This window comes from Nestor notabilis, unplaced genomic scaffold, assembly GCF_000696875.1.
Source record: "Nestor notabilis isolate BGI_N333 unplaced genomic scaffold, ASM69687v1 scaffold23391, whole genome shotgun sequence".
NCBI lineage: Eukaryota > Metazoa > Chordata > Aves > Psittaciformes > Psittacidae > Nestor > Nestor notabilis.
The window spans coordinates 18,553-32,152 of NW_009913696.1; the positions used below are offsets into that span (position 1 = coordinate 18,553).

The 13,600-nt window shown below is 40.7% G+C and overlaps 1 protein-coding gene across 3 annotated transcripts in view; it reads left to right on the forward strand.

Annotated features, from left to right (window-relative positions):
• The window catches only part of LOC104412568 (casein kinase I isoform alpha), a 33,401-nt gene that overhangs the window by 17,763 nt on the left and 2,038 nt on the right, over nt 1-13,600 (forward strand). Inside the window, exons 4-8 of one of the 3 annotated variants that reach the window (XM_010023321.1) lie at nt 2,121-2,260; nt 5,431-5,509; nt 6,501-6,575; nt 7,869-7,975; nt 8,794-8,906. In XM_010023321.1, coding sequence (XP_010021623.1) covers nt 2,121-2,260; nt 5,431-5,509; nt 6,501-6,575; nt 7,869-7,975; nt 8,794-8,906 — 514 coding nt within the window. Of the gene's footprint in view, nt 1-2,120; nt 2,261-5,430; nt 5,510-6,500; nt 6,576-7,868; nt 7,976-8,793; nt 8,948-13,600 lie in introns of those variants that run through there. The other 2 variants (XM_010023323.1, XM_010023322.1) reach the window with 2 other exon arrangements.

The following is a 13,600-nucleotide window of genomic DNA, read 5'->3' on the forward strand; positions in this document are numbered from 1 at the left end:
TGAGAGAATGCAGAATCACCTTGTTCAGGTCTAATATTGAGAGCTCATAGAAGCTGCAGAAGAGGCAGAGCATCATTTTTAAGTCATATGAAGGAAGTAGTCTTACCATCACTGTGCTAAACAGGACTGGACACCAGTTATTTTTGTATGAGGCACACTTCCAGTGTTAACTATTTTGATTCACGAACTGTGACTTTATTGCTTCATACAATTAACTGCAAGATCACCAGGATGACAGAAAGCACATGAAGGCTTTGAATTGTTTAAAGAGTTTGTAACTAAATGTGCAGTGAGAATATTCTGACTGATGTGCATATAGCATTTGGTTTTCCATCCTCAAGGCACAGTATTTTGCTTAAACTAAGGGGTAAAGGCCCTGCAAAAGTAACTGTTGCAAGCATACATCAGAGGCTGCCATCAAGTTAGAAAGCCTTAATCAGAAAATAAGGGATTGCATTTGAGCTCAGCGCTTGCTTCTAGGAGAGTTGCATTTGCAGTATAGTACTCACATAGGAGCTTTATACTGTCTGCTTTAGGAGTTCAGTATCAACTTAGCTCATTTCCTGGTAGCTGGAGAACATGTCCATCCATGCTCCTTGAGTCAATAACTGCCTCTAATGGTAGCTGTGCAAGTGCAACAGAGACAAGCTCCCCAGTTTCTTGAACTGTCTGACCAGTGTAGTTGATGGAAAAACTTGGATTTACATGCTCTTACTCTAAGCATTCTGGGCATTCAGGGTGACTTTCACCAGAACAGCAAATGTAGAACTGCTGTGCTTTGTGACTGCGTATAAATCACGGCAAGACTTCAACTCAAGGTTTTCTGCTCTGACACTGGTGGTTTAAAAGGTTTTTAGCTTTGTTTCTCTTGTCTAGGCTATTATAGTTAGAAAATCTTCAACCAGAATTCTAGGATGTACCTTCCATGCAATTCAGAAACTTTCAGTGTCTTTGATATGTGTTGAGTGTCACTTCATAATTCATAGCATTTTGGTGTGCCAGAGTGATCCTTTGTTCCACTTTTGGACGCAGGTGTACCTGCATATCAATCTCCAGTACTTGTCTGCATGTAAAGCTGTCTCTTCTGTTCTGGAATCACCTTTACAATGATACTGATCAAGTTTTTACTGGGAATTTCTTGACCCTTATGTCCTCTTTCCATCCAACCTTCCCCCACCTGTTACTTTTTCAGCATTCATTAATCTGTAGGGGTTTTAGTCCCTGATCCTGTAGCCATTAATCCAGTGTTGGAATTGGGAGCTCAGCCTGATCATGTGTAGCTTGAAGACTGATTGCTAGAATTTGAAGTGTTCTTTACATACTTCTGCCTCAGGTTTTTTTGCCTAGTCCTGAAATCTTGTCACAAGAAGGTACAGTCTGCATTAACCTTTGTAGGTAGGCTGGCTGTTACACACTAATAACGCACTCAGTTGTTGCTAAATATCAAACCATTGGGCAAGCTTGGTTATTAGAGGCTTAAATTGGATTCCAGATACTAGGCTCTAGCTTCCTGCCTGTATTAATATCATCAGCAAGTGCATCATGCTGCTATGATAGTGTTCTGGTAGTCTTAAAATGAGCATATGATTGAAAGCAAGATGTCTTGTTTGCTATTGAAGGTTTTGGCCTTGTACTCTGCAGAATGGCCAGTGCTCTTTGAGACCTAGAGAAGAATACAGGATGTGCATCATTTGCATTAAGCTGCTAAACTGCCATTAACTCTCTGTATGTGTAAACTGCTCTAGTGTGAGTGGGGTTTTGTGAAGTGTGCTTTTGCACATACTAGTTTCCTTCCTAAATTGTGCACTATAGTTATTGAGCTAATGTTATAGAAACTACAGTAGTAACTTCAAATACGTGTAGATCTAAGCTACAGATGCTGAGTATCACAATCTAATCTATCCCACTGGATTGAGAAAGAGCTTGAACTAATTCAGTGTGAAGTTGTTTTAACTGGCTAGTTAAAGCTAGTTGCGACTCTGCACTGTTACTTTGCTTCCTCTGTAACTGTAGGCTGTTACATTGTGTGGATGTCTTAAAATGTAGTTAGTGCCTAGTGAAATAGGTTGGGGATTCTTTGCATTGTATAGGAATATAATCTATTCTCATTTTTCTTTAAGTTATTCCTTATTGACTTTGGTTTGGCCAAAAAGTACCGGGACAACAGGACAAGGCAACACATACCATACAGAGAAGACAAAAATCTCACTGGCACAGCTCGATATGCCAGTATCAATGCACATCTTGGCATTGAGCAGAGGTGAGTTCAAGGAGATTACTGCTGTGCTTTTGAAGGCTGTAAGATGATCGTATTTGTAAGCTTCTGAAGTGTCTGAAATAATGTTATATGAAGAAGTGTATATATCCCTTTGCAAGTGCTTTTCTTTTTGCCTGGCTGTGTAAGGGTAGGGCAAAAAAATCCAAACACCTTATTCTCTTCTTGAAGAGACTCTAAGTCTTGCAGGCATGAGGTGGATGTTCTGCATACTGTTCTCCTTTTTTTAAAGGATATGCTATACTTTCTTGTGGATCTGTCAGAGGACCCTCGCAAATAAAGTGGTGCTCTTCCCTGTTTGTGTTGGTACCTGTTCATGCCACTGCTGACTGGCTTGAGATGCAGCTCTGTAGCCAGAAAAAGTATTCTAAAGCTGATGTTTGTATCCTGTTTTTTCACTCTCCCTTCAAGTTAGTAAACTATTGTTTGTCCTTCTGCCTGCAAGCAAGTCTTTAAGATCTTCTACTTCACTCGCATTGTATTTTAGCTTCTGGTATACACAGCCATAGTGGCTCTTGTGTGTGCATATATATTTATATGCTTGAGCTTTGCTTAATCAACAAACACACTCTAATCATGTGGATCAAAACTATATTGCTACTACAATGCCCTAGCAGCAGTCCGGTGGGGATAGCAATTCAGGTTGGTTGGAAGTATAGTTAGGTACTTGTAAGACATGAAGTGATGCCTTTCTTCCTTACCTGTATGCCTAGATATTGTACAAAAGTAATAGTGTGGCTTTGCCACGTGATGCTGAGGTCACTCAGACATAGTTAAAACTGCCATGAATGTCTGTGCCTCTGTCCTTCAGTTTAATCAAGATGAGAATGACTGAATTTCTAGTGGTCAAGTTCAACACAACATGTAACTTAACAAACACATGGTGCTTTTAAAATGCCTCATGTTTCCTTTTTGCTTTAATTTCCTTAAGTTTCCTTAAGTGTTATTTTATTATCTGTCAGTATCATTATTTAAGCCCATTTGACATGGGGCAGGTAAGGTAAACAACATTTGTCATGTCTGAAGTCAGTACATTGCATAGACTCAAGCTGTTCTTGTAAGGGAATAGTTGTGTGAAGGGGAGGAACTGCAAAGGACTATGCTTTTGAATTTAGTTGGAGGTCTTGTACCATCTCTACTGGTACTGGGAATTCTAAAATGTAGCTTGGTGCATGCTAAAAGCTATTACATTGTCTAGATGAAGCCAGTGGTGAGGCAAACAAATAACATATTCCTGTAATAAAGAAAAACCAGCCCTGAAGCTTATGGCAGAATATTTCAACTGTTGCTGCTGTACTTGAACTGCTACAAAACATGTTTCTTATTCTCAAGGAGCTGTTTACAATGTTATCCCTTTTTTGGTTTAGTGATGGAGTGTTGTCCTGAAAATCACTTTGTATGCTCAAGTGTAATATATCCATTACAGATTTACAGAACTAAATGTTTCCTACTACAAAATCAGGGACTTAAACATTAAAGCAATGAACTGGACGGGGGATGGAAACTATTAATCCCTTTATTGCTTCTGAATTTACCACTGCCTTCTCGGAAAATGTGACTTTATAGCATGACCCTGTACTGGTTCACTGAATCCTGTTGATGATTAAAATCTGCAGTTCTAACAGAATTAGCAAGTTTTGCAGGTTGGAGCTTGTGGTCTTAGTATCCTTTTTCATCCCTCTGTCTTCGGCTGTGGCTTCATGTTTCAGCTGAGATGACCTCAGAGCTAGCTGCTGTCAAGAGGAGAGAACCAGTTTTCTCTCTTGCCTCACCCCTGGGAACAGCTAGTGGGCTTTTAGCCTTGTGGTGAGCTGGTTTAGGGAGCCAAGTTGATTTTTTCTTCTGGGATAGCTGAACTGGATCCCCAAAGGGTCAGGGAGCTGGAACATGAGTTGAGAGGGTGACAGGTTGGCCATTCTAGTGATTAGTAGTGCTTATATTGAGTTGGCTGTAACATAAAGCATTGCCTACAATTTCTTTCCTCTCATACCGGGATCTGGAGGTAGATCTGACTGGGTTCTTACAGGTTGTTTCCACTTAAAAGCTGCTTTACCCTCACCCGCTCCTGTAATACTGTTTGTAACACTGCCGTCAGTTTTTTGTGCCCTTGTGCAGGTAGTAAGTGTATAGAATTTCCTGCCACCATTTAAATGCTTTTCTTTTAGACGTGCCTGGGTGGCGAAGTAGCAACAGTATCTGTCCAGCTCTCTTGATAAGAGGGCTGGGTGGAGAAAGACCAGTTGTTTTTGTGTCTCATGTTAAATAGATACCAGCTGCAGAGAGGCAGTCGGGAAAAACCTGATTCTGCCACAGCTGGGAAGAGGCAACTTTGCCAAGAGGAAAAAAAAATAGAAAACATGGAGTGTTTTTTCTACTTCAGTGAACTGTACTAGGCCTAGTAACCTTGAAAGCCATGTAGCTTAATGGTGTTCATGTGGCTGAAGCATGGATCTGGAGCATATCCACTGCAGAAAACACTTGAAGCCTTTTAGGTGAGAGTTTGCATGCAAATTCTCAGTGAAGTCTATGAATGGAAATCTGTAGCTGCCTTGAAACAGACTTCTGTGGGAAGAAAGCAGAGGCAACTCTCAGACTGATGCATACACCTTTCTAAATATTGCTTGTCTTAAAACTCGCAAAGAGTGGAGAAAGAAGGAGCCTTTTGGGGCTGGATGTTCAGTATTGGTCCCAGACTGAGGCAAGGTTCAGGGAAAAACTTAATGAAGTTAAAGCTAACACCATGTATCTTGTACAATGCATTCAGTGGTTCCTACAGGTAAACCTCAGCTTCTATCCAAGCCACTAAATTAAATGGGAAAGACATTCAATGTTTTATTCTTATTTTCTGAAGTTTTTTGTTTCCCAAATTATTCTAATGTAACTACAGATGGAAACTTACCACACACAATACCTACTGATTGGTCCTTACTTGGAAAATGAATAGGAGCTCTTGCTTGTGAAGACTTAAATGCCTGCCAGTGGAATCCTGAATACCTAGATGTCTTAACTGTTAGAGACCTTCCTTTGCACCAAAGCTTAGGTTTTATTCCTTAATTATTCTCTAGTTAAATAAAAACGAATAATACTTGCATTATTTGGAATAAAGTGTGAAATGTCAAAATGTGTAAATTGATGTTTTCTATCTCTTCCTCCAGTCGTCGGGATGACATGGAGTCTCTAGGCTATGTATTGATGTACTTTAACAGAACCAGTCTGCCTTGGCAAGGATTAAAGGTAGGTTAAATTGCCTTCCTGTCCCTCCACACTCCTCTTATGCTCTTCTTTTTTGTGTTTGGGTATGGTGCTTTTCCCTGCTGCTCTGGAGAGGTGGTTTTTATGTAATGTTTAGCTTCTGTTACACAAAGTGGCTTTTCCCAAGGCAAGATATTTATAGAATGTAGAAGAAAGGTTCTTTCTGCTTCTCGTGCTGCAGGCAAAATATGTATTGTCTGACTGTCTGAAAACTTATGTTAAACAATAGCTTACGTCATCTTTGCAAATTATTATTGTCCTGTTTAGGCTGAGGCCCTTCTTGGGAAGTAGAAAATTACATTGTTAGTGGAGAGCATGGAAATAATCTTTTACCTGGGAAGTTTAGCTTTAGTGATACCTTCAGTCCAGTTTATGGCACAACCGAATAGCTGCAACAGACTTGTTTCAAGTATTCTCATGTATGGTAGCCAGGTAAAAGCATGGCAAATACTTTTGTTCTCTGGACTTCAGTGATTTGTTTTCATGTTTTAATAATTACTCTTCCTCCATGTGAGACTTGTGTAACTCAAATGGTGTTGCAGCTGCAAGTTCTCTGAACAGGCAAGCAGCTTGTGTAACACTGGAACTCTTCAGCTGCAGATGAACGTAATGGCTGCTTGCTCTAACACGCAGGCAGCCCTTGAATGGGGTACTGAGTGGGAATTAATAGAACTTTGGCAAATGGAAATGTAAGTCTGGTCTGTTTAATGGACAAAAGCAGCAGCTAGAACTACACGAGCTGTGCCATGTGATGAAAGCATTAGACTGCGACAAATGGTATTAAACTGTGTCCAAATCTTAATACCAGATTGACCTTCATTCTCTTTGCAGTAAGTGTGTGGGACTTGGAGATTTCACATAAAATACTTATGGTTGACCAAAGGATTTTTGTAATTTTTTTTTTTTTTGCTACTGTCCTTGTTAATCCAGTGTTGCACAATATCTCTTACGTTGTGACCTACATGTTCCATAGGCTGCGACAAAGAAGCAAAAGTATGAAAAGATTAGTGAAAAGAAAATGTCCACTCCTGTTGAGGTTTTGTGTAAGGTAAGAGTTTCCAAATGATGTCAGACTGTGAAGTGGAACTTCTTTGCTTTCTTTAGGCAGGGGGAGGGTGGTGGTTTTGGTGTGTTGTTTTTAACTAGAGCCAATGTATTGGGTAGTTTCACATGGTATTTGCTGCTGAATAATACTTCTCTGGCAGTCATGAGTGCCTTGCGTTTGGCCACCCAGCAAGACTGTGAATGTGTGTAACAGGGCAGGCAGTTGCTGCTGTTTCTTGGCATCATTCATGCCACCATCATTCCAGATCTTGGTAACTGTCAGCTGTGCAAGCTCTCCAGCAATCTTGGGTGAGGCTTGCTCCTTTCTTAAGCTTCTACAGTGAAAGCTCTCCATGTGCCCTCTTGGATAAAAAACAAACCAAGATAGAGCTGTATAGCTTGCTCATACATACTTGGTTCTGCCTCGTCAAGATTGTTCATATTGTGTTCTTTATTTCCAGTAATAATTCTAACCCTAAGTGACCTTTAGAACCTTGGCGCAGAACATTTTTCCAGTGTTGCCACAGTTCAAGAAAAATCTTAAGACCCAAAGTATACTTTTGGGTCTTGAACTGTGGCAGCCACCTACTTGTTAGCAAAGGTCCTTGAGAACATGTGGTAGTTTTTGCACATGGAACAGCAGCAGCAATGATTGCACTTTCTAGTCATGCACATTTATATACCCTTACAGTCTGACAGCATCTTCCAGAGTGCTGAACTGCTACACTCTGTGTTTTCCTTCTTGCAGTACAGCACTGTGCTGTATGCTGTTACCTGTTCACATGTAGGCTTTAGTATAGCATTAAATGTACAGATACATAAAGCAGAGAATTTCCGAAAGAAGTTTTCATAGTTCAAGTCTTCACACTTATGAGTGGTAACTGACCTTGCCTCTAGTATGTTGTAGACTGTCAAGGAAACGAGGAATGGAATCTTTTAAGAGACAGTTACTTATTTCAGAGACCTAGTTAATGAGAACTAGTTTTAACTAGGGTGAATAAAGTGCTTTAAATATGTAGTGTTAAAGGTTTTGGTGGCAGAGAACTTGTGATTGTGAAACATGCATCAGGTAACAATTCTGGGGAAGGGATGTGTACCTGGGGACTTGCTGATCAAATCCACTTTCTGAAATACAGTATAAATGAATAACTAGAGGCAGAGTGGAATTCACACTTATGAATCTTCAGCCAGTTTTTATCTGCCATTATAGACAGAAATACAGCTTTTTGCCACCATACAGGGTTGTTAGAAGCTTTTTGCTGCAAGCCATGGCTTGATTAACACTATTGATTTACAGGGATTCCCTGCAGAATTTGCCATGTATCTGAACTACTGTCGTGGCCTGCGCTTTGAAGAGGCACCAGATTACATGTATCTGAGGCAATTATTCCGTATTCTTTTCAGGTCAGTCTCAAAGTGGAAAAGTACAGGAATATTTGTCAGTGCTTTACCAGTTGGTAACTGCTGTGTGGGACTTGCACTGCAAAAAGCTGCTTTGTATGTGTGAGGTGTAAGGGAGTACTTCTGGGACTTATTTTCATTTCAGAGTTTAAAAAACTATTGAATAATATTTTTCAGGTCCTTTAAGTAATAAACATGAAGGAAAAGATTCTCTTGGGTTTGCATTGCATAAGCTGACCACTAATGGTAGAGGCTTGAGCCTTCAGGTTCTGTTGCAAGTAGCTTAAGAAATGGACACCTCAATAGATGTGTTTGAAACTTACGTTTGGAGATTGGTGATGGGATTAACAGTGCTCAGAGGATGGATTTCAGTGGAGGGGAATAGTGCTGTTTGGCTGAGCTTGATGAAGAAACCAGAACATAAACTCAACCTTGTGGAATGAACAGTATCTGTCAAAAGAAGAGCTGGTACTGATCTCCCAAGAGTACCCCTCCAGGCTTTTGGAATCCGAAGCAATTTTTATACAGTCATCTTGCAGTCTCTCCTTAGAACTGTATATTAAAAGAAAGAAAAGCTGACCACCTCAGTGCAGGCAAATAGGTAAGCTGGGTTGTGAGGAAGTGCTGCTTCTACAAATGCAGATCTTTCTGTAAACAGTGAAGAAAACACTGCTCGATGGTATTTGGGCTTGCTTCAAGAATTCTTTTAAGTTACAAAAGCTTTTAAGCTTACCTGTAGTTGTAGGGTTTCAGCAAAGGGCTGGTATTAGCAATAAGGAAGCTATGACATGTTACAGTAAAGTATTTCACTCTCTTTCTAGGACCTTGAACCACCAATATGACTACACATTCGACTGGACAATGCTAAAGCAGAAAGCAGCACAGCAGGCAGCCTCTTCCAGTGGGCAGGGGCAGCAGGCCCAAACCCCCACAGGCAAGCAAACTGACAAATCCAAGAGTAACATGAAAGGTTAGTAGCCAAGAACCAAGTGACGTTACAGGAAAAAAAAATTACACTAATTTGGACAATGTTGGCAATTTAAGTGTTAGATCAAGGAGGTGGTTAAAAAAAACGTATTTGGCTGTTCATTGAAAAAGCAAAACCAAAAGACGTCCTTGGAGAATTTGACTACTAACTTTATACCAAAATGTCCTTGTTCTTCATATCATTTCTTCTGGGGATGTTGGGTCATTTTAACCACTGCATCTTTTGCTCCCGCATTAACCACTTTCCAAAAACAAGAAACTGACTTGGTGTTGGGAATGTGACATCTTTATTTTATATATATACACATATATATATATTTATATATATATAAATATATAATACAATCCAAAATCCTAGACCTAACACTTCTTAAATGGTAAATCTCATTAACTAGGCAAGGATCTAGTGACTTTGGGTTCTACTCTGTTCCAGGTGGTGTAGTGCCGTGGGTTTGCTTCTGTTCTGTATGCCTCAAACACTGGAAACAGAAAATTGTGAATGGTCTGGCTTCCTCCAGTGGGTTTACATTGAGACATTTGGTCCAGAGTTAAAAGAGAGGACCAGTGAGCTCAAAATGCCTTGCCTAAACCAAGGAGTAAGCCTGAGCTGCTGGGGACTGCCAAGTCACAATTTTCTGAAGTGTCCGGATGCTCTTGGGTGGGCTTCAGGTTTCTTGACTGTTTTTAATGTTTCTAGGTTATGGTTTCAAAGGGAAATGTTGGGAAATGTTCAAGATGTAATTGTGCAAATACTGAAAACTGACTTCTGAAACAGCACATAGGAATTTTATTTACTTTTTTTTTTACACATTCTCTCTAGAAGTGTTTTTTTTTGTGATGTAAATCTGCCAGTGTTAGTCTAGTAAGTCACTAGAATGAAACTGCTACAGCTAGTGACTGTTGCAGACAGTCTGGTAATGAAACTGGTTCCTCAAGATGAACTGTGGATAAAACTGAAGCTGATGAGGTTGTTCAAGTGAGAATGGAGCAGCCAGGGTTAAGTTATGTACTGGGGTATTGCTAGTACTTGCTGCTCTTTAGTACGTTCTTGTCGTCTATCACTTTTATATGTATAAGATGATATATTAAGCTAAGCTGGCAGAGTTGAAAGTCCAAGAAATGCAGAAGTGTTTACAATAAATCAAAACATTGTTTTTTACATATTGTGGCTGCATTCAAATGTTATCAGGTGGCTTTAGTCAAAATAGCTATCCAAAAATGTAACACTCATCCAGAAAAATGTTGTAGTAGCTGGTCTTCGTAAGACTCCATCTGAAAGGATTTCTTGAACAAGAAAAATTTCCATAGAATACCATTAAAATGTTGGATTCTTTGTGGCATAGAGAGTCCGACCTGTTCTGCCGGAGCCAACTGGTGTTACAACATTGAGGGCTGTAAACCAGTTCCTTCAGCCACAACCTTCTGTGCAGACCTGGTGATTAAGCACCCGGGCTTAGGCTGCTTCCTGAAACACAGCAGCTCTGACTGAAGTTCAGCTCCCACTGTTGAACCCAGCCCTGTGTCAGGGTGTGGAGAGACTGGTGGTTAGAGCAGGAGGAAATCATCTGAGCAACAATGCAGACACTTCACAACGGCTGGTGTTCAAAGTGAAGCTCTTAACAGGAGGTGATGATCTGTAAATGGGCAGTGCCCTGAAAAGCAGGTTGAATGCACTTAAAATACTGCCTTGCTAGTGAGGTATTGTGAGGATTAATGTGCTTCTCTCCTGGCTCACTTCTCAAGTGCTATACCTTAAGTGAAGAAAAGGTCATTATAATGATTATCTGCCTCCACCTTGTAGTAATGATTTAGTGCCACTGCAGAGTGGCAGCTGACTGACAAGCATGAGTACAGAGAAGCTGTCTTGCAGTTGAACCTCACAGACCATTTCTGTTTCTTGATGTTCCTTATCAACTGTTCTTTGGTAACAAGGCCACAGCTATAGCTGCAGAGAAGGTTTTCTAGCAGAATTTCATTGGCTCTTGCATGGAGTAACAGCCTTTTGGAGGAATGACTCACTCTTCTTCCCTCCCCATGATGAAGAGGCGGCTTGTGACCTTTGGATCGATCAAGCTGTAATGTCAGCAGAGCATTCAAGTAGTGCTTGTCCAACATCTGAAGACTTCCCCAGGACCTAAAATAGTTAGCTTGGTCTCTTCACCAAAGTAAAGCTTCCAGATTTCTAAAATCCTACATGCCTTTTTGTGGGGAATATTGCTTGTTAGTGAAGCTTTTCTGAAAACAGCTAAGCTCAAGCAGGAGACTTGTATGACTTGTAAGTGCTGTCACATTGAAGATTAATGAAATACCTGGCTTTTTTTTCCCCAGAGTTTAGTTAAATTCTCATGTAGCTGCTTTAGCAAAGCCTACGCTGAAGTGGCTTAAAAGGCTTCAATGGTATCGAATTATATCCCTTTAGTAACCACATCCAGTTTAACAAGAGCACTAGAAATAGCAATCTACAAGTGCATTTACTGGTTTAAAAACTTAAAGTATACTGTAAAGTGCAAGTACCATTGAACACATACACCTGTGGAGGGTGGTGAAATCTTAATTCTTCCAAGTCCAGAAACTTCCATGATTTAGGTTGTTTGGACAGTGTGCTCACTAATCAGTATTTCTGTCTCGGATCCATATTAAACCATCTCACTGAGTTCTGTAGGTTGTTTAGGCTGAATATTCTGTGTGGTTCCAGGGCAGCCTGTCCTGTCAGTGGCCTTTTTTTCCCCCCTCCCTGTCCCTCTCTGGAACCCTGTACAGTGTCTTTTGTAACAGCAGGGTCAGCTGGTTTTGAACTTGGGAGAGGTGAACAGACAGAGCTGCTCTGCTGACACAGGGAAGTTCAGCTCTTGGTCTCTTGACAGTTCAGCAGTTCAGGTGTGATTTGTAGCAATGCTCACAGTCAGCTTCCCTCAGTCATAAAACTGACTCAAGCAGTTGATCTCTGGGATAAAGTCTATCAGTTCCATTTGCAAGAAATGTTTTTAATTCACTTCAGTGTCGAGTTCTCTAAGTCTGTCAGCAGCCCCATTCGCTTGTGATCATGGCAGTATTTCTCAGAGCAGACTGTTAGTTCACTTCTTGAGATTTAGCCAGTTGATAACCAAATCTTCTCACTGTTTGCAGCTATTTAATAGAGAAAAAGGTTGAAGACCTCTTAAGTAGAGAAGCTTCTTGGAGTACAACAATATAGTTTCTCTTCCCTGGTTGATCAGATCTGCAACTATGGTAATAATAATAATAAAGCAATCTGAGTATCTCTCACGTAGCGTGGAGATTGTTGGGGTTTTGGGTAACCCCCACCCCGGGGGGACAAGGAGTGATGAATGTGCAGATTCGAGCTGGTCCTGTATATAGCAAAGATTTGCTAGAGAGGTGCTGGCATAAACTCCCCTGCATGTTCTTCATACTGGCAAAGTCTTGTGTGCTACATGAATGAGTCAACATCTCACTTGAACAGCTGTGGCTGGGCTGTGTTTGGGAACATCTCTATGTAGTCTTAATAGAACTTGCAAGGGATTTTGTGGATTGAATCCAGTTCCCTTTAGTGCTCCATAGTTGGACATTCTCTTGCCTATAATACCTTGGATTTGAGGTATTCTAACAAACAGCAGCAAGTCATATGTTAGCAAATCCTTTGTCCTCAGGTTCAGGATCCCGCTTTCATTTGAAAGGTCCAGGCTTCTAAAGCAGTGAGTTTCCACACTGGGAGCACATTCCTCCTTTGTTGACTTAGTTTTGGCTGCTTTGATGGAGAAAGTGGTTCAAGTGATGAATCAGTGTTCACTGCTGAACACCCTAAATGGAAAAACAGTGTAACTTCCAGTTGTATGCATCAAGTAAGGGTTATGGACAACTTTATGCCAGTGGAACTAAGGAATTACTGAGGTTTCTGTGAGAATTTGCGCTCAAGTGGGTATGACTGTCCTAATTCTGGTGCAGGAGTTTTATTTTTAATTGCTAGTGCTGGGTAAAGAGAATTGTCCTTCAGTGCATTAAGTCTCAATTCAAACAAAGCTATTGAATCTCTTCTAAATTACCTGTAACGTATTCTGGAAGACTTAAAGCTGTCTTCTGGGTACTGTCCGGATACATTTTTTTGATTGAATGTCAGGCTACATTTAAGACTTGTTTGCACTTGCTTCTCTCTGGATGACAGCACAAGCTATAGCTGAGGTCAGCTTTGTATTTCATTGAAGAGATTTCTGCTGCAAAAACTCAGAGCTGTTGCTCAGATGAATTCATCCATCGGCAGAACACCGTGCCTTTGGAGGGCATCCAGAACGGAAACTTGCTTGGCAAAGTCATCTTTGGTTGAGACTCCTGTTACCTCTTTAACGCACAGTGCTACTACCTGAGTCACCAGAAATGAGTACCTAAGCAGTCACATGAAGACTGGCTTAGCTTGCAGTAACTGGTTCTTGGAGGTGTGTGTATGTGTATTCTTTTACTCTCCCTTTTCCACAATGTCTTGAATTTATTTGGAGTACTGAATGTTGAAAGAATTGTTCTTGACTCCCCACCTCCCCTGTCACACGAGTTGTTTCACTTGTCCTTCCAAGGACAGAAGGTATATTGGGTTCCTAGTCGCTGGCAAAGGTTCTCGTTTCTGTTCTGGTTGCCCAGAGCGGCGTGTGTGGG